Source organism: Typopeltis vanoorti, chromosome 5 (assembly GCF_054136105.1).
Source record: "Typopeltis vanoorti isolate ZY-2024b chromosome 5, IOZ_Tvanoo_1.0, whole genome shotgun sequence".
In the NCBI taxonomy this organism is placed as follows: domain Eukaryota; kingdom Metazoa; phylum Arthropoda; class Arachnida; order Uropygi; family Thelyphonidae; genus Typopeltis; species Typopeltis vanoorti.
Window position 1 is genome coordinate 110,802,683 of NC_143553.1, and position 23,897 is coordinate 110,826,579.

General features: G+C 33.0%; 1 protein-coding gene across 1 annotated transcript in view; it reads right to left on the minus strand.

Moving 5' to 3' along the window:
* Positions 1-11,764: 11,764 nt before the first annotated feature.
* The window catches only part of NHP2 (NHP2 ribonucleoprotein), a 39,237-nt gene continuing 27,104 nt past the window's right edge, over positions 11,765-23,897 (minus strand). The window contains exon 4 of the mRNA XM_090392665.1: positions 11,765-12,029. Within this exon, the coding sequence (XP_090248791.1) occupies positions 11,904-12,029 (126 nt within the window). The 3' untranslated portion in view covers positions 11,765-11,903. The remainder of the gene's footprint in view (positions 12,030-23,897) is intronic.

Below are 23,897 nucleotides of genomic sequence, written 5' to 3' on the forward strand. Positions count from 1 at the left end.
ATATTTAGAATTTATGGAAAATCAGGCCTTTCTAATCTTGCTCTGGATACTCTACACAGCAGTGATTGAAAAGGCAGCTGTTCCTCATATCATATGCAAACATCATACAAATGCAAATTTAAAGAGGCCTGTGAAATTCAAATCAACCATCCTAATCTCAACAATAATAATGGCCTAAAAATCTCAAGAATATGGATGGCAGACATTTGTTGCTGTGTGTCTTTTGTTTCTAAGACTAGCAATCCAGGACTCTAAGTCACCTATTATTCTATGTAGTAACTGACAATAGCAAACCTGAGCATTATTTTAATCACTAAGCCATTACTAATATTTTTAGTTACAGGATAATGTGACTGAATTTGATCTCTGGCCAACAGGATGTAGTTTTGATGTAGGCATTCTTTTTTTTTCTTTCCCACCAGAGCTAAAGTTAGGAGGATAATGGATGACCAAATCAGTGATACTTTGAATAATGTTTATGAAACTGTAAAGTAACTATTTTTCTGTGTACATACATGTGCATATACTCTAGATCAGTGGTTCTCAAACTTTTTCAGACTACGGCTTTTCAAATTTACAAATGCTGACTTTGTGCAACATATCATATATTAAATAATTCATCAAACACAAAAACCAAAGACAACACAGCAATGCTATTTATACTCATAGAAAAGGCATCAGAAATACAAATAATGATAGCAGTGAATTTACAAAAGAGATTAACTAAAATCATTCAATCAGCCAGTGATAACACATAGAATAGATGTAATGGTAAACGTATATATATTAATGCAACCATGTATGTACATACCCAGAGTGATGTGGGCAAATATCAGAATGGGGAACTGGACAATGAGACTTACTTGTGCCTATTGTCCCATAGAAGGTTCTACTTAAGATAGAAGTGGAGGAATTTTTGAGGCTTTAGAGAAAGCAGGAGAGAGAAGAGGCAAGGAAAGAAAAGTCTCATTCACTATGTTATTATTGATACTGATTTTTTTTTCCCTGGTGCAGGACACCAGAGTATACAGAGGATTTGAAATTGGAAGTGACCACTATTTAGTGGTCACTTCCAGAAGAACATGTAAGAAAGTTTTAAAGCAAATAAAATTTGAACAGCTCTCAGATATAAACTGTAGACTAAAATGCACAAACATTATTCAAGAAAAAATGATAGAGTTTGAGAACAGGAACCAAACCTTGGAGATTCAGTAGCAAGCCATGAAGAAAACACAGACTGATTCAGCCATAGAGGCATGTAGTGAGGTTGTCTGCAAGGATAGAAAAATCAGAACTCCACGGTGGACACAGGAAGTTAAAGAGGCAGTGAAGGAAAAGAAAGCATACCAAAAGTTCCAGGCAAATAAGTCAGCTTGTGCTCTTAGAGAATATAGAGACAAATGTAAGAAAGCTAAACACTGTGTAAAACTAGCTAAACAAAAGTCATGGGAGGACTTTGGCAAGAACATAGAAAATAAATAAATATCAAGAAGGTGGTAAGATATTTTGGAGATTGTTGAAGAAGTTGAGAAATGGAGGAAAGAGTGCTGTAAAAGGAGTTAGAGATGATAAAGGTGACATGAAAACAGGAGAAAAAGATATCCTTGAAGTATGGAGTAATTACTTTGAAAAATTGCTAAATGAAACAAGCAGTGATGGCACATTGGTAAAAAACACTCAACAGGCATACAGTCAGGAATACATATCCATACTTGAAATAGAAAAAGCCATCAAAAGCTTGAAATGTGGAAAGACAACAGGATGGATGATATTTGACCAGAAATGCTTAAGTATGGTGGTATAAAAGTCTTACAGTGGCTGCACTGCATAGTTCAGAAGACGTGGACAGAGGGACGAATTCCCGATGATTGGAGTAGAGCTCTCATAGTATCCATATATAAAAAGGGAAATAAAACTGAATGTGAGAATTACAGAGGTATTTCCCTACTAAGTGTTCCTGGTAAGATTTACACAAAAATACTTGAGAAGGATTGTGGAAGAAAAGCTTGGTGAAGAACAAGCTGGATTCAGGCCAAATAGAGGCTGTCAGGATCAGATCTTCACTTTAAGACAATTAGTTGAGAAAGCATGGGAATATAACAAGGACCTGTATTTAAGCTTTGCCGATCTGGAAAAGGCATACGACAAGGTGCCAAGAGAGAAGCTATTCGATACACTACAGTTATATGGTGTCAATGGGGCATTATATCAAGCAATACTTAGTCTTTATTTGAGTTGCAAGTCAGCAGTTAGAAATGAAGGAAGTACAGGAAGATGGTTTAATGTTAAATCTGGTGTCAGACAAGGATGTACATTATCCCCTCTGTTATTATCTATATTGAATCACATTATGAAGGAAAGTGGTATTAAACCTGATATCAAACTTCTAAATAAATCCGCTACAAGTCTGCAAGATTCCCTGACTAAATTGAATAACTGTTGTAATAAATATGGTATGTAGGTCAGCAATAACAAGACAAAGAGAATGAAAATAGCCAGAATCGTTGAAAATGTCAACTTCGTTGTGAACGGAGAACCTGTGGAACAAGTAAAACATTTCACCTACTTAAGCACGATTTTTAGTGAAGATGGTAAATTAAATATGGAAATAGACAACAGAATCAACAAAATTGGTATGACAGGAAGTCAACTGAATAAATTTATATGGAATAAGAGAATAATTAGTCAACACACTAAATTATCTGTATACAAGACAGTGTTCAAACAAATTTTAACTTATGGATCTGAGAACTGGGTTAGAAGTAAAACACCTGACCAAAGACAAGAGACTGCAGATATGAGAGTCCTGAGAAAGATTAGGGGCATGAACAGATGGTATCAATAGCAATATCATTTTAAAAAATGAGGATATTAGGAAAGAACTTGACATTGTTAGCAGAGCTAATGTCAGGTGGTATGGTCACTTAAACAGAATGGGAGAGGAAAGATTAGCAAAACAAGTGTTCTCTGCCAAGCTGGCAGGAAAAAGACCCAAGATATAAGTGGATTGACACAGTAAAAAGTACCTTAAAAGATAGAAATATAAGATCAGACAATGTGGGAGTCTTGACAGGTAACAGATTGATTTGGAGGAAAATTGTAGATAGGAAGTTTGTAATGATGTAAATTTTTCATGTAGTACTATCATATCCTGTACACCCCTTGAGGGTACATGTCAGGAATTTGATGATGACATGCAGCCATTGGATCTAATCCAACACTTCATTGGTTGAATACTTGAAAACAGTGTTTGATCATTAGAGCAGGGAGAATATGATTATCTAGCCCTTAGCCACCAACACTAAAATGTGTGATAGATGTATGACTGCCTTTTGTGAATGGAATTCATGTAAGAAAAAAAGTTTAATATGCATTGTAACTAAGACATTCTGTGTGTTACCACTGGCCAATTGAAGTATTATAGTTAGACTATTTTCTCCCTTTTGTACATTTCAATGTTAGCATTATTTTTTTTTCTGATGCTTTTTTTATGAGTATAAAAATATCAATGCTGTATCTTTTTGTGTGTGTGTTTGAGAAATTATTTAATTGTGTAATTATACTGTTATCCACTGTCAACAATCCTCAAGGGCTAATATAATTGTTCCAATTTTTTTTTTATAGCATGAACAGGTATATATACACTATGATAAAGTATTATATCTCATTATTTCATTAAATTGTTATCTGTTCCCATAAAAACAGCATGTCTTCTTCTTGCTTCAAGTTTCAACTTGTGTTTTCAATACAGGTAGTCTGTCCATTGGTTTTGTGGTCTACCAACTGGTCTTTTTGTATTTGAATTCCAGTCTCTGGATAGTTTAACAAAAAATTTTTGGGGGTCCCTCTGATTAACATGTTAATTCCATTCCAGTCCTCTTTTTTTTTTTTATCTGTTGTAATTGACATTTTTCATAAATCTTTTCATTTTTTACTCTATCAAATTTTTTTGTAACTATTTTTCTTAATGTTTTCATTTTGCATGTCATATATATCTATTGTATTTTTGATGCTTCTATTCTTGTTTCATATGGATACATAAATATTGATTGGACTACTAATTTCAATATTCTTACTTTTGTTAGATCTTTATTTTTCCATATAGTTCAATTTGGACATCCTGATATTTTATTAGAATTCAAGGATTGTCCTTTTAATTTATCCTGTGTTATATTTTTACTGTTCACAGTTATTCATAGGTGTTTAAATTTCATTAATTGTTTTTCCATTTAGTTCTAATTTACACCTGATTGGTTCTTTTGCAATTACCATTGATTTTTCTGTTGATATCACCATGTTAAAACTACTGCATATCTGTTGAGGTTGGAATTGCTTATGGAGTTCATCTTCATTTTCTGCATACAGAACTAAATTTAAATTTTCTTTCTAAATTTTTATTCCATTTAATTTCTGGTTCTTAAATTATTTTGTCCATGATTATGCTAAATAAACATGGACAAGCATGTACTAGCAATAGACTAATTCCTCTCCAATTTGCACATCCAGTGGGATCTCCTTTCTTTAGGATTATAATTACCATTGCTTCGTTCTGCTATTCAGGTTTCAGTCTTTAGCACATTGTTAAAGATCAGTTGCAGCTTATCAGCAACCCAGCCATGCTAAGTGAAAACTTGACATGCCAGTCCCAAGCCCGGATAAATGGGGAGGGTTGAGTGCAGGGATGTTGGAATGTTAGAACCATGTTCGAAACTGGAAAGACATACCAAGTCTCGAGAGTTCTAGAAAAATACAGACTAGAAATAATGGGATTAAGCGAAACGAGATGGATAAGAACTGGAAAAATCAAATTAAACTCTGGTCACTACTTAATTTACTCTGGGAACCAAAATACAAATGACCATACAAAGGGAGTTGCACTAATGATGACAAAGAAAGCTCATGGTGCACTAATGGAGTGGAACCCAATATCTGAAAAAATACTAAACGCTAGATTTAAAGCCGGGAAGCAGAACATCACAATAACTGCTATATATGTACCAACAAATGATGCGATCCAGGAAGAAAAGGATAATTTTTATAACATGCTACAGAGAAGTATAGAAACAACAAATAATAAAGATATGCAACTTGTAATTGAAGACTTTAATGCTAAGGTTGGAAATGATAATACTAATATAGAAACTGTTATGGGAAAGTATGCAGAAGGAGAAATAAATGAAATGGTTACTTATAGACTTCTGTATGTTCAATCAGCTAGTCTCTTCCAACATAATAAAATACACAAGTGGACATGGATAGCACCAGATAGAAAGACAAAGAACCAAATAGATCATGTACTTATATCAAGGAATTGGAGGAAATCACTCCTGGATGTCAGAGTTAAAAGAGGAGCCAAGGCATATTCAGATCACTTTCTCTTAACAGCTACCATGAAAGTAAAAATATTTAAAAATAAACAAACAGTGCACAATAGGAAGAGGTTTAGAATTGAAAAACTCAAAAACAAAGAGATTAGAAATAAATTTATAACAACTCTACAGGATAAATGGGATAAACTCGAAAAAAGAGGAGATAACATAGAGGGAAAATGGACTAAGAATAAAGACATACTAATAAGCACATCAGAAAAGATACTGGGATTTCGAACTAATACAGACAAGGAATGGATATCGGAAAACACCAAATTAAAAATAGAGGAGAGAGACAGAATAAAAGAGAAACTGTTATAGATTAGCGAAAATGCTGAACAAGAACAAGCAGAAAGATATAGAACAATTAATAAAGAAATAAAAAGAAGTGCAAGAAATGATAAAAGAAAATACATAGAGAATCTAGCACAAGAGGCAGAGGATGCTGCATATATAAATTATACTAGAAAGTTGTATGATATTACAAGGAAATTAAGTGGAAAAAGAAACAAATGGATAGTTCCTATATACAATAAAGAAGGAAAACTATTATTAAATGAAAAAGAACAGATAAATAGATGGGTGGAATTCTTCTCAGAGAAATTTCAAGAAATGACTGATGGTGACCAGAGCCTAGAATTAAATGAACAAAATGGATCATTAGATATAAATTTGAACGAAATAACAAAAGCAATAACTCAGATCAAAACAGGTAAAGCACCGGGAGCAGACAACGCACCAAGCGATATACTAAAAGCAAATCGAAAACTTATAGCAGACATATTATATCCCTTACTAAATGAGATATGGCAGAAAGAAGAGTGGCCTAAGGAATGGAATACTGGTTAAATTACCCAAAAAAAGGGAACCTATCTGAATGCAAAAATTGGAGAGGTATAACATTGCTGAGTGTTATAAGTAAAATACTAGCAAGGATAATACTAGAAAGAATCAAAATAGAAATAGAAAAACAATTAAGACCAAAACAGGCAGGATTTGGAGCCAATAGATCATGCACCGACCACATTGCTACTTTACGAATTATCATAGAACAATCATTGGAATGGCAGGCAAGCTTATATTTAAATTTTATTGATTTTGAACAAGCTTTCGACAGTATAAACAGACCTTCCCTATGGAATTAACTTAGAAATTATGGACTTCCAGAAAAAATAATAAGAATAATTAAAAAAATGTAAAAGATTAAAAAGTTGGTCTTAGGATAAATAAAAATAAAACAATGTTGATGAAAATAAATGCAAAGCAAAATAAACAAATAACAACAGAAGAAATACCACTTAAAGAAGTAGAACAATTCATATACCTTGGTTCAACAGTATCAATAAAAGGAGGAACTACTGAAGATATAAATAGAAGGAAACAGCTGGCTTATTCAACTTTCAACCAACTTAGAAATATTTGGAAAAACAAGAATTTGTCTATAAAAACTAAAATGAGAATATTTAACTCAAATGTAAAGGCAATACTAATGTATGGATCAGAAACTTGGATGTTAAATAAAAAGATAGTTAACAGTGCCCAGGTCTTCCTAAGCAAGTGTTTAAGAATGATACTGGGAATATATTGGCCAAAACAAATATCAAACGAAGAACTATGGCAGAAAACATACCAGACCAGAAACCCATGTTGCAACAGATAAGTGAAAGGAAATGAGATGGCTGGGGCATGTGTTGAGGAAAGAAGATAAAATAATAGTAAAACAGGCTCTAGATTGAAACCCACAGGGTAAAAGAAGACGAGGAAGACCAAGAGAAACATGAAAAAGAACAATACTGAAAGAAATAACAAATATTAATAAAACCTGGAACCAAAAAACAGAGTCTGGTGGAAAATGGTGGTGGAAGACCTATGCTCCCAGGTGGAGTGAAGAGGATTAAGTAAGCAAGCAAGCAGCTTATCAGCAACAGTTTCTTTAGTTGTCTTAAGCATTTCTATTACTGTATTATCATTGCCCCATGCCTTTCCACATTTCATTTTCTCTATTACATTCATTATTTCATTTTTAGATATTTGTTCTAATGTAATATTTAAATCTATGCTTATAGGAGGTTCTTCCATTATTGAAATTCTAATCATGTTGGTTATATTGTTTTTTCTACATCTAAAATCTCCTTAGTGTTTTTTTCCCATCTTTTAGCAATCTTATCCTCTTCAGTTAGCAGCAAATTATCTTTATCTCTTATAGCATTTAACTGCTTTTCTTTAGAGTATATTCTTCTTGCCATCTCATAGTTTTTCACTTTTGTGCTTTTTCTGCCAAACTGTCAGCATAATTCTTTCTTTATCTTCCCTTGCAGATATTTTAACTAACTTGTCTTTCTCTCTATAAATGTGAATGAATTCCTTTAGCTCTCTGAGATTTAGCATTTTCAAACACCATTTTAACCTTATGTGTCTTTCTTCTGTGAGTTATCAGGTCTTGTCTGATAATCAATCTTTGTTCTTTTTTTAGCATTCAAACAGTCTCTTGCAACCTCATTATATACTATTAAAATTTTTTTCCATTGCTTTTCAATCATGTTACTTTTCACTTTCTAGCTTCTCATTTTCCAAAAGATGAAATTGATTTTTTATCATAACAAAAAAATTTTTCTTTCTTTTATTTTTAATTTAGACATATCGTATTCCTTCCTTCCATTTTGATTTCTAATTTTTTTTAATCCCATGCTAACTAATGATGAGATTCTACATCAGCTCCTTGCCTTATTTTAGCATCTAAGATGTGAACTCCTAAAATGATCTCTGATTGCAATGTGATCAATTTGGGTTTTGTTTTTGCCATCTGGTGATATCCAAGTCACCAGATGTCTTTATGTTTAAATAAGTGTGAATAACCTATCACAAGGTTATTTACACAAAATGTCACTAGTAGATCATCATTCTCATTTCTTGGACCTATAAGAATAATCATGCCATGCTTCAGTACTTATTCTATGCATCTCATAAAAAACTCCTTCTCTTCAAGATCCTTTCATTTGTTGATGCATAAGCCTGTATTATGTTAATACATCTTGAATATAATCAAGCCATTATTATTCTATCACTCATGGGATTCCAATATTTCAATATTTACTTGTCTCTGCACTAAATATATGCACCACTCCTCTTTCATGATTTTAATTTGATCCTGAATACAGTATCTGATATCCATCTACAGTTTTCACTTATTCTTAAAATATCTATTCTGTACTTTCCCATTTCTTTAATAATTTCTTGTGTCTTTCCAGTTGAAAACATAATTCTAACATTCCACTTTGCAATTAATGTTTTCTGTTTAAATGAAAGTAATGACCTTGTCTGTTTCAAAGGTTCCTGTAGGCTTTGCCCTTGACACCTAAAATAGTGGTTATCAGGAATCCTGCAAGCTGACACTTGATATGGTATACTGGATTATTTCAGCTGTCAGTTTCCATAATCAGGGAATTTTTAAGGGAAAGGGTGTTAGCCCCTTGTCCAACCTGCCTCCTTTATCCAGGCTTGAGGAGACCACCCCAAAGTGGAGTTTGTAAGTACATGGTTCATCAAAAAACAAACTGAAGCACACTGTTGTTATCAAAAAAACCATGGATTGATTTAACAGTCAACTTCCAGTTGACTGTTAAATAAATTAAAAACTAATATACAGAAAGGAGTGGGAATTTGCTAAGAATCATAAGCCACTTTGGCATTATTTGTGAAATTTAAGGATACAGATCCTTTACACGAAATATCTAGTCTTACTGCAATGATGCAAGCATTTTCAAACCACATGCTTTGATATCCATCTTTTTCATGGCATTCATCCAAAGGTAAAGTAGTGTGGATCAACAGGTTGTTTTTTTTCTTTTATCCTGATAAAATCTTTATTGAAAGTTAACAATCAAGCAGGAGTTTTTCATGAGGTTTTAGGGTAGTGAAAACTTGATTATTATATTTCTCAATTATTTAAAATGGAATAAGCGTATTAGATGGAAACAAAAATAATATTAGAATGAGATATACAAAACAGATGACCAGCTGTTATTTTACTAGTGGTAAACAGATATTTATCAAAACTTTTAAGAATAATTAGAGATGTCATTATTGGAGAAATAAGACACTGAGCACGTGTTTGGTGTAGAAAGTAGTGATTTTTTAAAAAGTACATCGAAGAAGGTGTGATGCAAGGAGTTCTCTATGGTGTTTTTTTAGGTAATACTGCAGTAAGACCAATAGTTTTAACAAAGCATTAGACAGCATGACTCTCTTTTTAACACTATAAAAATCAGTGACTTTTCTCACAAGAGATGTGTAACTTAATTAGAAAGACTTAGTTTGTTTTGATTCCATTGAATACATACAAGAGAATATCTATGTGACAACACATAGATATTCCAAACAATTTTCCATAAACTAGCAATTTTCAAAAATTGATATCGAATATCAATAATTATGTTATTTTTATACAAATTACTCAAGTTGCTTATTGGTATCTTCAGAAGATTAATTAAAGAATATAATGTTGATGATTAGACCATTAAAAATCTGAAATCTTATAGGCATTAGTGGGATTTATGTTCTGGGATAATGGGGGCATTACACTAAAAACTTTAAAAATATATTCATTAATGAAAATCTCTATCAGGGAAATTGATGAAACACGCACTCTCCTGCTTTCAGTTGGAAAATGAACTCCTTCCGATAAATTTATCAAAGTGTGTAAAGGAAATCTTGAAGAATATCTAGGGGAAATACATATACATGAATTGCAAAAAAAACTCCACAGTATATCACTGTACCTTGTATAGGGCACTATCATCATTCTCCTCACCTGCCTAAGGCAAGTTGAGGCTACCATAAAGAACAGCTTTCCAGGCCAGTCTATCTGCAGTCAAATTATTTAAATTTCTGTAGTTCAGACCACTTATACTCCTGGGTATTATAATCAGGCACATACAGTATAGTTTGATACCACATGTTATACACCCAACGTTATGCAGAATAGTTGGGTGTTATGCTGCAGCTGAATTGTTCTTTTATTAAAAGAAAATAAGCCATCTTCTTTAAAGCATGTTAATTAACAGCATATTTGACTAGTTGACAAGCTAATCATATATCAAAAGCCAATTTAGAAACAGTGCAGCATAGACAGAACAAATAAGACTGTAGCTGTCATAATTTTTTTTTTAATATTAACCATATATATGAGCGATCTCAAGACCTATAACATGAAAGTACCATGCATGAGCAAATGATCAGAGAGAAGAAAGGAATCTGTGAATGTGTTTCTTGAAAAGATGGAGGTTGTGTCATCTATTAAGCAAGGAGATCAGTATTTAAAGCACTGATTATGTTGAAGTCTGAAATCACCTGAGAACTACAAGATTTTGTAAATGAAGAAGACAAGACGAATGGAGGGTACTGTCATTAGCAAAGCTATAAATAGAACTGGACATTACTGAGAAAGGATCATTAACATATAGGAGGGAAAAACACTATGTACTTGAAAGAGCACTGAGCTTTAAAGTACTCCAAGCAATGATGGAAAAATCAGATGAGAGGGAACCATTCACCATGACATGCAATGAATTCCCCAAGAGAATGTTTTCAATCAACTCACAAGGTAAGAAGGAGAATGGGGAATCCATATTGGTGGTCACTAATTAACCAATCGTTCTCAAGGAAGTGAAGAAGCAGGTTGTTGTTGATGATCTCCATTTGACTTTTACCTCAAGGCCGCTGTGTATTTTTCAACCAGAACTTTTTTTTTCTAATTAAAAGTTTTTAGACCAACACAAATACAAATATATTTTATTTGAAAATAAAAATTTGGCATTTGTAAAATGCAGAATGAGTTTCATTCCAAGTTATTGGTATAAGTTTTGATAAAAAAAAAAAAAAAGTAACATTCATTTTGAACTATTGAAGCATGTAAACAGAGATGGGCTTATCATATTAGCCAACTGATGGGTGAAAGGTGGACAAAATTAAGCAGAGTGGATATCAAGAGAAGGAAAGGTTGTCAAAGAACAAGATGGAAGGATGATCTACAAAAGGTTTCATATAAGGTCGTGGACATTGGCTAAAGAGAGAGAGAAGGGCCTATATCCAGCAGTGGATGGAAACAGACTAAAGAGGTCTTATACCATCCAACAGCCTACCACTTATTAGTGCCTGCAGAAGGTTCTTTGCACCTCCACAGAACTTTAGGCTTCTAATCTAACATCTTCCACTTATTTTTCTGTATGTTATTACAATTCATATTTTGTATCCCAGATGAAGTCTCTAGGACAAAATACTGTAACCATTAAACCCGTGCATCATCAAAACATTTCAAGGCTAATGTAATTATGCTTCAAAAACAATAGCATCCGATTAAAAAATAAATAAATAAAATACCCTGAAAATTCACTAAAATATTCAAATGACTTATGTCATACAATATATAAAACTAAAGTAAATGAAATAATTTAAATGAACAAAATCATTGTATATTTTATTTATTAGTTTACTTTATAAATTTATATACAAATTAGGAAAAAAAAAAATTCAGATTTAATATGGCAATTCCAGAGCTTTCATCTCTTCATACATATCATCATAGAGACTCTTGTAAACATCGTGCTCCCTCACCATAACCATTAAGCAGTTTCTTTTCACTCCCATAGCCATTCCAATATCCTAAAAAAGACAATAAATAAATGAAATAAAGATATCATTCAGGTACATGAAAGCTTAAAACTAAATGATTTATGTAAGAAATTTAGACATAACTACATTAATTCATGAAAGTGAAATAGGAACGATAAAAATGGTAACAACAAAACATCTATGAAGATCTAGGAGAAGAATTCATGACATTACTAAATTTATGAAGCAATTTTTAAACACATTAAATCACAATATTGGGCTACTCATTAACAACTTGATATGTGGCTTGTGCTACAAAGAGGTCATCTCTGTGAATGATCACACCACTAATGAGCTAGCAATGGTCAGCTGCCAGCTGAGTGCGATCATCTTGCAGGGATGAAAGGTTTGCAGTGCAAGTCAAATACTAAAATGCAAATGAGAGACTGGATACTGTATGATTTACTGTACAGATAACACATGGGATCATTCATAACTTCCATTCAAATTCTTAGTTATTATTATTATTATTGCGTGACACCTCCAGAGACTCATCGAGGGAGGGCACTTGCTCTACAACTCTGTCTCCACCACCTACAGCAAACCGCAACTACACCAATGCCATCTACCACCCACCACCACCACTAATATTTTCACAGACAATCACAAACATCCATTTCCACGGTGAGATTTGAACCTGCAGCCTTTTGGCTGGAGAGCTACCGCTAACCACTCGACCAACCAGGCCAGCAATTTAATATTTTAAGAAATCTTTCATCATATATAAAACTTGTTTCATTAAATGAAACCCACTGAATATGCAGAGGGATGTAAGGAGGAGAGAGAATGTGACATGTAGCAGACACTTCCTATGCAAACTCCCAGGGACCAGAGAAATGGTTTGTTATGGTGCAAGGTTCACTATGATTCTTTCGGTAAAAATTTCTCACCCAAGAGGAGTGAGGATAATCTAGTGAATCTCAAAACTACAAAACACAATTCTGTCTATTTCCTAGAGGAATGATCTTGCTTCAACCCCCCCCCCCTTGATAATATTCTGATCAAGATCAGGATTTTACTCTTGGGGTTGACTTTGCTAGGATAGGCAAAAACACATCAACTCCTCAACCTTCACAAATTTGCATTTTTGATTCAACTGACAATCTATAAATCTCAAATCTGTCCACCCTTAGCTAAATGCTGTCTTACACTAAAGGGTGGGGATGTATACCAGAATCTACAGAGAATGCTCAGTTGTATCCACAAGAGGACAATTTGTTTCATAAATAATTCTGCTCACACAGATTCCTCAAATCACTTTCTCGTACATGCACTGTTTCTGCCTTCTTTTTTTTTTTCCTTTTCTTTATATAGGTATGCTTTCATGGATACCACTCCAATGAACTGACCAGCAGCATTCCATACTTATTATTTTTACAGCTATTTTTGCCTGTTTTCGTTTAGGAGTGTCCCTTATTTAAAAACATTGGCTTTTCACTCAAGAATTCTTAGGGCATTATAGGTGTATTTTAAAGATAAATATAGTAAGACTAGTAGAGGAAGAAATTTTGCACATACCTTGTTTGGATGTTAGGTTATTTTCGTTCTGCATACTTCTGCTGTTAAAAGGGGGCTAGGAAACATGGGGGGGGGGTTTGAGGCAAGCTGGGAAATTAATTTGAAAACTCAGGTTTTTTTAAAAATAATATATATACATATATATATTTAAGGGCGATTCTTTGGGGAAGGGTTTTATGGGAAACAGGGGTGGGGAGAGTGTTAACGGGGTGCAAGCCGTTTCAACCGTGCCATCGTCATCGAACATTTCAGGATAAGTGTAGGGCTATGTCATGCCGGCTTGGTGTTTCTGCCTTTGAGGTCCTTGTGTTATTGCCTATTGGTCAGAGTCGTGACCAATTTTTATATTGTGGAGCTTCCAACACTCGGAGATTAAGTAGGGTCGGTGGACACTGATCGAGTTTTTGTCACATTTTATGGCTATCGTTTCCGATATTCTAAGCATCGTTTCATTGTCTTGTTTGTCTATTATTATGGCCTTGTCAATTTGTGGGGTATGTTTCTGTTCGAGGGCGTGAACTGCTATTTCTGTCTTCCCTGTACTCTGTATTCTATTTTTTTTTTTTTTGATGTTGCGTTTTTTTGTGGTTAAACGTTCTGGAATAGGGATGTTACAGTCACGGAAGTGATCTTGTAGTCTAGCTCATAAAGACCTGATGGCAGAACCTGTGTAGGTGATATCACAGTCTTTTTGGCAAGGAAATTTGTAGACTACATTGTGGTGTTCTAATATTTCTTTGTGTGCGAGAGATTTAGTCGGTTTTAGGAGAGTTGCTAATTTTTGGTTCGTGGTGAATACTAGCTTATAGTCAGTGTGTTTGAAAATGCATTTGTAGGCTTTGTATGTGTTCTGGATGTATGGCAGTTTGATAACCTTTTGTGTTGGGAAGTCTGTTTCGGTTAGTGGGTTGATTTGACGGGTTTTTGCTGTTCTGTTTGCGTAATATATTAGTTGTGTGGGATAGTTGCGATTTTTAAAAATCTGTGTTAAATTCTTTAATTCAGTGTTGAGATAATTACGGTGAGTTGAGAATTTGTAAGCATTTATAAATTGTGATAGGATGACCGATTTTTTTTAACTGAATATGGATGGTATGTTCGATTTCTATGGTGAATTTTAGTCTTTTGCTGTAATTGTTAAGGGATGCTTGTAAGGTGGTTATGTGTGTTTGTCCTCCAATGCATAGAATGTCGTCCACCCATCTGCCATAAAAGGTGATGCCAGGGAGGGAGGGGGAGTAGGAGTGATTCTATGTGTGCCAGGAATAATTCCGCTAGTTGTCCGCTGAAGTTTTGGCCCATACCGAAAATTTGAACATACATGTTGTTGTTGAACTTAAAGAAGCTAGCTGATATTATGAGTTTGATTGAGTTTATCAAAACTACCCATGATGTGTGTGAATTTTTAAGTATGTAATTAAGTACCCCCTCATACACAAGGTCAAATGAAAGAAAACTAACATGCTATACAGAAGTAATTACAAGGCAGAGAGACAATATATATTTAGTCAGAAATATATACTTGATGTTTTAAGGATACTTGTGACATAAAGACTGAATAATATAAGCACATAAACACAAGAAAGATATTTAATTAACCAAATATTTCGGTCTGGAAATAGCAGACCATCTTCAGTGGCACTACAAGAACAGTTTAAAAAAAAAATACAAGGTGGAATACTAACAATAGATCATTTAAAAATAGAACAAGCTGCGTGATGTTATATCACTAAGTATTAAAGGGAATATTTTTAAGCAGAGACATGATTGAAATAAAGATATTAATTAATAATATTAATATGAATTAATGAGTATTGCAATTAATTGCATATATATATATATATTGCAATATATACACGCTCTCCAATCCTCAAATATGGATGCATTAATGTGCCTAAAATTTGGGAAATAGTCCATGTGAAGATCAGCTCCAACCTAATAACTATAAAAGCATTTATTTAAGCATGTCAATATTAGAAGTTTTAATTTTTTTTTTTTTTTGTCTGTTACAATAAGAATTGTTTTTTATGCTCACTGTTGAATGTGTATCATGACAAGTAGTGATACTCTGAAGGTGCTGGTTAAAAAGCCAACAAACCATTTTTAGCCTTGTGTAATACTGTTAAAGCATGATGAACTGAACTGATATTAATGATTCTATACTGGTTGGGGAATTTAATGAAATGTGTTACATAAGATCACTATTAAAATTTGTCAAGTAATTTCAATTTTGGTTTTCAAGTGGACCATTTGTAGTGGGGAAAGAAATTGCACATTTAGAATACAAAAGCAAAAATAGATTATATAAATTTTCATAAAACATAACTACTGCCATTTTTTATATACATACCTGCCTTTATATATATATATATTAAGTGCCATTACCCAATAATTATTTAAATAGTGCAACTTTATTGTAGGCACTACAAAGTTTTTGGAAACGCAACAACCTAAATTCTACTTTGAACAATTTCAACTCATATTTTATGTAAATAGTTATATAAGACTAACTGTAATGTTCATTTGGTGTAATATGCAGAGTGCAGGACTAGTTTTTTTATTGTTAAAACTGTCCTAGGTTCACAACTGAATGAGAGGTTCTAGGCTCGAGATTTTTTTTTTTTTTTTGAATAAAGATGGTTTGCTATAAGTAAACCATCCTTATTCATGAAATAATCTGAAATGACAATTCCTCCCTGGCTATTTCATATTTAGAATTATTATTAAAATAATATAAGACTAACTGTAGTGCTCATTTGAGTGAAGTTGTTTGATTATGCTATTTTAATGACAAAATTAGGGGGGAAATGTCTAAAAGTCCATATTCCAAAAATGTTTAAGTTCATCAATTTGTAATAATGAATTGTAGCACTATGTTATTCATTATGAATCATAATGTAATTATGAGACTTGTTTTTTTTTTTTTTTTGACTGTTTACAATAATTTCCTTATTTATAAAAGATATGGGTTAAAATATTAAACATAATATTCCCCTCTTTGCTGATGAAGTTGAAGATGGGTAGCACAAGTTCGGATAACCTCTGTTTTTTTTTTTTTTTTTTTTTTTAAGATGATCTTAAAAAAGTGGACAGAGAAGTGAGTTTCAAAATTGAATATGAACAAATAAAAAAAGCAAGAAGTCTGGTACAAAGTATTTAATATATTGAATGAACAGGTTTTCAAGTTCATGATTATGGATTGATTCAGCAAGAAGTGCATTAAAAGACAGAAATATAAGATCTGATAATTTTGGAGCCTTGACAGATAATAGATTAATCTGGAGGAAAATTGTTGATCAGAAGTTACTAATGGTGTAACTTTTTTTATGTTGTACCAACATAATTATCCTATACACTGCCTGAGGGTACATATCAGGAATTTGATGATGGTAAATATGAAAATTTGGATATTTGGTTGACAGGGAATTTTATTTTGGAAATCATATTAGCAAGGAAACTTAAATTAGCTGATTACAGATTTCATTAAAAATAGCTTCACTTCAAGAGGAGAGAAAGTTATATCATTATACAAGTTTTTGTTTACAATACTGGATTACAGCTCAACATTACTCACCTCAGTTATTAATGTAATGAAAAATCTAAGATATTAGAGAAGTTTCATTAAGTGAATGGATGGATTGCATCAAAATAGTTAAGAACTGGCCAGTTGTTAGCTAATGATTTTAGTTGATAGCATAATTCTTGTGCTACTGTTATATAACACTCTCTTTATTTTCTTACCCTTCTGTGTTTTCTTTATTTAAATTTGTGAATGGTCAACTGCCTTAACTAAAAACTGCTGCCATCTATCTATTTCTACTATATCTCATGTTCTCACACTCTATAGTCTAACAAATTTATTTGTTTTATGTCTGCGTCAGTTAGACTATATATTGAGTGCGAAATTATAAGATTTTAAACCAAAGACAAAGCAGATATCATTTATATTTCCTGCTTATATTAATCCTTACCTTAAATTAGTCATGGCTTAATTATAAATCACATGAACTTTTATCTTATGCAGATTCAAAATTTTCAAGATAATGCATTGACAGAATCAGTCGAATGTGTTGTTCATATATATACGATTTCATTACAATTCCTTTGCTATTCTCAATTCTTCCTAATTTAACTTAGTTCTAATTTCCTTCAATTAAGGCTCATTCACAATCTAGAATAACCTGCCGGTTGTATATACATTATCTCATAAACAAACACTTGATATACATTTTTGTTCAGAATTATCAGATATAAAACTAGTTAAAATTCTCATTCAGCACACTGCCTTTTACATGAATCTTCTGTTCATGGGTAAGTGCTCCTTCTTGTTCTTTCTTTTTGGCTAATTCTCGATTTCCTACTAAATTTCTTCCTTGTTCAAGTCAGCAATTATTCCATGCCCTACAGGACCTGTAGCATGCTGGCAAAGTGCTGCTCTTTCTTAGTGAGACAATTGACACAATACTTATCACTTGGCAGTGGACCCAGGTAGAAGACTCCGAATCTACAATGCTTCTCTTTAGATTACAGACAGTGGATCCAGGTGAGAGAAGAAATAGAAAATGCTAAGACAAAATTCCTTTGACGACTTGCCTTATATATGCCTGGACTTCCATTGTACGCATGCGCACATTTCTCGAACCTTCCATACATGGTCATGTATTGACCTTCGGACATGCTGACGTCATTCTTCTATTCTTAGAATTAGACTTACTGATTTGACATGGTTTAATGATGACGTCATGCACCACATTATTTTAACAAAGGCTCATTTAAGTTATTAAAATTACAAGATTATCACAGAATAAAAATAACATTTGTTTCAGTACATTTCCCCTTAAAAAACATGTAAAAATGAGTAAGTTACATACAGTAAAACCCCATTTTTACATTCCCGTAATTTACGTCATTTACCGTTGGTCCCGTCTTAAGGCCTATTCTTATGATATATTGTTTTCCCGCCATTAACAACTTGATGTGGGGGCGTTATTTCCCATGATTTGCGTTTTTTTCTTGGGTAGCAATACTGATTTTTGAATCGATTTCTGTGGAAATCGACATTTCTGTTACCAGATGGCATTGCTTTCAGCTGTAGTTTCGTTTCCGCCATCATGGTGACTTGCACACTTGCAGTAGTGATGAGCAATACTGTGATTTTTCAATCACAGTAAGAATTGATATTGCTGAATTTCTGCTGTGTAATTTAGCGTGTGAACATTTCAAGTTGCGGTGGTGGATTATCCATTAATCCACCACCGCAACGTTAGTAACATGGAGAAAAAAGACAGAAAATGTATTTCGGTAGAAGAAAAGATGACAATTCTGCGAAGTGTAGATTGGCATGCCGGAACACACGTGCATTTAGCAAAAGATCTTGGACTCTCTGTGTCCACTTTGAACACAATAGTAAAAAAACAGGTCAAGCATTGAACCCAATACAAAGCAATATATGGCACTATGTCAAAAAAAAAAAAAAAAAAAAAAAAAAAAAAAAAAAAAAAAAAAGGATTTTTTTAAATAGATAAATGTAAGTAATTGTAAATTTGTTTATTTTCAGTTATTAAATTTTGTAATCTAGTATGTAGACTCACATACTAGCAGTAAGTCATCTTTTGGCCTTTTTTTAAATGTTTTTTTATATTTCCTGCTATTTACACTTTTTTCCATCAGTCCCCTGAAAAGTGTAAAAAAGGGGTTTTACTGTAATTACATATCATGACATTTTTACACTACCTATCTTCAACATCATCAGTAAAAAGGATTTTTTACTTTTTATTATTTGAACCCAAATCCTTTATACATATGATTAAACAACAAATATAGTGAAGAGTTAACTGATGACAGATTCTAAGAGTTTGTTGTACTAGGCTAAAATGGGTTCAACTACAAGGCATAATAAAAACTAAAGAATAAACAGAAAGTTTTTTTTTTTTTTTTTGGGGGGGGGGGGGAATAAGTGGAAGTTCGCATAAATGAGTTACAGAAATGGTAAATTTAAGTACCTTTAAGAAAGAATCAGAGCTATTTAAAAAGTTATTATTATGGTCAATTAAAATTTCATATAAAAAGACAGGCTATAATTGTAAAATTATATAAACCAAGCTATGTTGGAAGTGGTAATTCTTGCTATGCATACCAGTTTGAACATGAAGGCAATTATCAAGCATGTGGTTCACCTACTATCTCTCCCAAAAACAAAAGTTGGTCAATCTGATTATGGATGTACGATAGTTCCCTCATCTCAACCAAAAAATTGACCTCAAATATATTTGGTAGTAGTTACATATACTGTATAAAGCATGAATCTGGCAAATTTGTGAGGTTTTTTTTTTTTTTTTGCTATTCAAATGACTAGACTGCTGATGATAATAAATATGAAGTGAAAAGATAATAAATTAAATTTATTACAGTTCTTATATTCAAAGCTTAAAATACTATGTATAACCAACAGTTGAAATAACAATCAAGCGATAAAACTTTGTAATACAGTGTTCCTAAGATTTGATGACAGATTCAATGAAAGTGCTTGGATAAGAAATCAAATTCTTAAAAGGTGACAGATTCTGCTTGTTTTAAAGGATGGCAGATAATGTCAAAATTATCTGCCAAATTAACATAATTCATTATAGTGTTCATTGCACTATAATGAAATGTTGCCCCTCCCACAACTCTGCTATAATGAGCATCTACTATATCAGTTACACATTAAAGCAACTCAACCTAGTGGTTGAATTACTATAATAAGTAATTTGGCATAACTTCAATGGTACTCTCTTGTACTTGAAAATAAATTATAAATTATATATTTAATATACTTTTTAATATATATTTAATAACCTTCCAACAAAAAAAATTATACACAATTATATGCTGATAATTTATTTATTTTATTTATGAATACATACATACATTGTGCCCTTCGATTGGAAAAGACCTGGGTTCGATTCTCATCGTGACGAAGGGAATCCTTATTTGGGGTTCTTCAGTTGAAGGTGAGTTAGCCGATCGCATACGGTGGTAGCAGGGTTTTTTCTCCCAGAAACTTGGATTTTTCATCCCGCGTACAGACAAATCGGCCTTCAGAACACACACAATTTACAGACAAAAAATACTGTTGTTGCTGATGGGCGATAGATGGCATTGATGGTAGTAGTGTCGTAGTTGGAGAATTAAGTAGCAGTGGAGAAGGTGAGATGTATTTAGCGAAACAGAGTAGTGTGCCCTCCCACGATGAGTCCTTGGGTTCCCTGGAGGTGTCACATAATAATAATAATAATAATAATAATAATAGTAGTGTCACCCATGTGGCGATTTGTTTGGAGTCACTTGAGTAATCATCTTTGTACACGTTTTAACTAATACATAAACCTCAAGCTGATAGACCATTTGCTAGTTGCTTATTGCAAAAACAATAAAGATCTGCATGTAAACTTTGGTGTAAAAATGTGTGATCGAAATTTGGAGTAGCGTGTTAACATCAAATTTTGTGTGAAAATCGACAAAACTGCTACTGAAATGTTGGAGCTGTTGAAAAAGTCAAGTGTGTTTGAGTGGCATAAAAGATTCAAAGGTGAGTGAGAAGATGTGAATGACAACCCCTAGAAGTGGGAAGCCAAAAACAAAAATGACGGATGCAAATGCGAACAGAGTGTAAGATTTGGTACGGTCTGACTGACAGATGATTAAGTGTGTGATTAATGGCTGATGAATTGCAAATGAATCAATAAACACTCAGGGTAATTTTAACTGAATAATTGGGTATGCAAAAGATCTCTGTGAAGTTTGTGCCTCGGATCTTGATGGAAAAACAGATGAAATGATGAAACCTGGTGCTTCTAGTACGATCCTGAAACAAACTGCCAGAGCATGCAGCGGAAAACCCAGAGTTCACCACATCCGAAAAAAGCACGTCATGTTCGCAGTTCAAGACCATGCTGGTGTGTTTCTTTGATTACAAGGGAATAGTCCACTATGAATTCACTGAACAGGGACAAACAGTCAATCAACAATGCTATTTAGAGGCGCTGAAAAGATTATGAGATTCTGTTCAGAGAAAAAGACCTGAATTGTGGCCGGACAAGTGGATCATCCATCACGACAAGCCATAGTGCACTCATCGTGAGAGAGAGTTTCTGGCTAAAAAATCAATTGCCGAATTAGCTCCCTGTGATTTCTGGTTGTTTCCAAAATTAAAGACTGCGCTAAAAGGACGAAGATTTTCTGATATCGCTGATATCCAGCATAATGTGATAAAGGAACGCAAGGGTATTCCGGAAAAAGAGTTCCAGGCCTGTTTCCAAAAGTGGGAACAGTGTACAAATGCACAAGGGGACTAATTCGAAGGTGACAGTAGCCCTAATGTATAGGTCCGAATGTACGTTTTTTTTTTTTTTTTACAGGTGCATTCCAGGAATTAAATTGTCACACCTCATATATATGTATTTATAAATCAAGCAAAAATAATCCTATAACTATATCTAATCTAGAGTATTTTAATAATATTGTGTGACACCATTTCGTTGTATGTGAAAAATGTGACTTCCACACTGATTTAGCTCTCAGTATCTCCAAGGGTCTAACTCCGCTCACGAGATCTCAAACGTTGAAATCACTGGTAGTGACTTTCGATAATGCATGCCTCATGACACACTCATGCAATTTGAAGTCAACAGTCTTTCTATACAAACAGCCTGGTTGTGAAAATACTTCATGCACAAACTTTTGTTTTCTTGCACTTGAGAAAATGATTAAAACAAGAATATAATTTCTTGTCATGGATAATTTCCTTTTTAAGCAAGTAAAAATTTTCTACACCTACACAAATCTAATTACCATATTCCTTTCAAAACAATGAGTAGAAGCTTAACAACGAATAATAAAAGTTAGCATTTTGAAATATGTTTAATTGTCTTACTGTTCACTTGTTCTCAGTTAAAATGACCTAAGGAAATTTATGAAAATATGGATTATAAAGTAAGTAGCCAAAGACATCTATTTCTTACAGGTTAATTTGTTTTATATTTCAAGCAGCGCAAAGTGAATACTGAAGCAGAAAGATGTAACATACTGGAGATTAAATTCACATAAATTCATAAATTATTTTTAATATATATTACTGCTGGAGATGATAGTGGATCTGAAGCTTTTTTTTTTTTTTTTTTTTTTTTTTAAGTGATACTCCCTTGCCAGATCATGTTATCAAAAAGAGATTTTCATAGAGAAATGATACCACATTTACAGAAGTGCTTTATGGTTCTGAAATATTTTATTTACTTTTTATTTTTTGTTCAAAAGAGCTTATTATACCACAGTCAAAAAGAGCATTTTGTAACACTCATTATAACACTCATTTCAAAATGTTCATTCAGCAAATGAGCATTTCAAAATATTCACTATACCTTCAGAAATGTCTTGCACATAAGGTATAGGAATGAGAGTTATTTCTTCTGGAAGAAATAACTTGCATTCTCAGTTTTATTACATCATGCTCATTGATTATGTTCTTCTGACGAAATGTTGTGATGAGAAAGAATCACAACATATTAAAATCCACCTTCTTATCAAATGATTTTAGTGATTCCTTCATCAAAAAATAATTTCAGTTATGAAATCTCTGTCTCTTCTAATCCAGAAAAAATCATTCTCATTCTTATTCCTCAGATGCAAGGCATTACTGAATGTATAGCAAAAATATTAAAACCACTGAACATTTTTATTTTTTGCATTTCTCTCCCTCCCCAATAAAAAAAATTCTCTACCATTCTTGCTTATCCTAAGTATAAGCTTCTGTCTCTTGGTTTTCTTATATATTCTTATCACTAAACTGACAGATATGTCTCTTCTAATCCAGAAAAAATCATTCTCATTCTTATTCCTCAGATGCAAGGCATTACTGAATGTATAGCAAAAATATTAAAACCACTGAACATTTTTATTTTTTGCATTTCTCTCCCTCCCCAATAAAAAAAAATTCTCTACCATTCTTGCTTATCCTAAGTATAAGCTTCTGTCTCTTGGTTTTCTTATATATTCTATCTGCACTAAACATTCACAGGAAGAAGACAAGAATCCTTTGTTAGCATCACTTCCTCAAAGAATGTCTTTATAATGAAATGTGTGAAACATTACTGTTGTTCTAACAGATCTGATGGTCTATATATACAGAGTGTCCCAAAATTCACGCAAGATTTAAATTTAGTGCCATTTGTGTAGTAAAGTGTTGCCAACGAGAAAAAAAAGACAGTGTGACAATTCAGGGTTATTAAAAATGGAGTGCTACATGAAAGAACAACGCATTTTCATTGTTGAGCAATATTTTAAAAATAATGAAGGTTTGGCAGC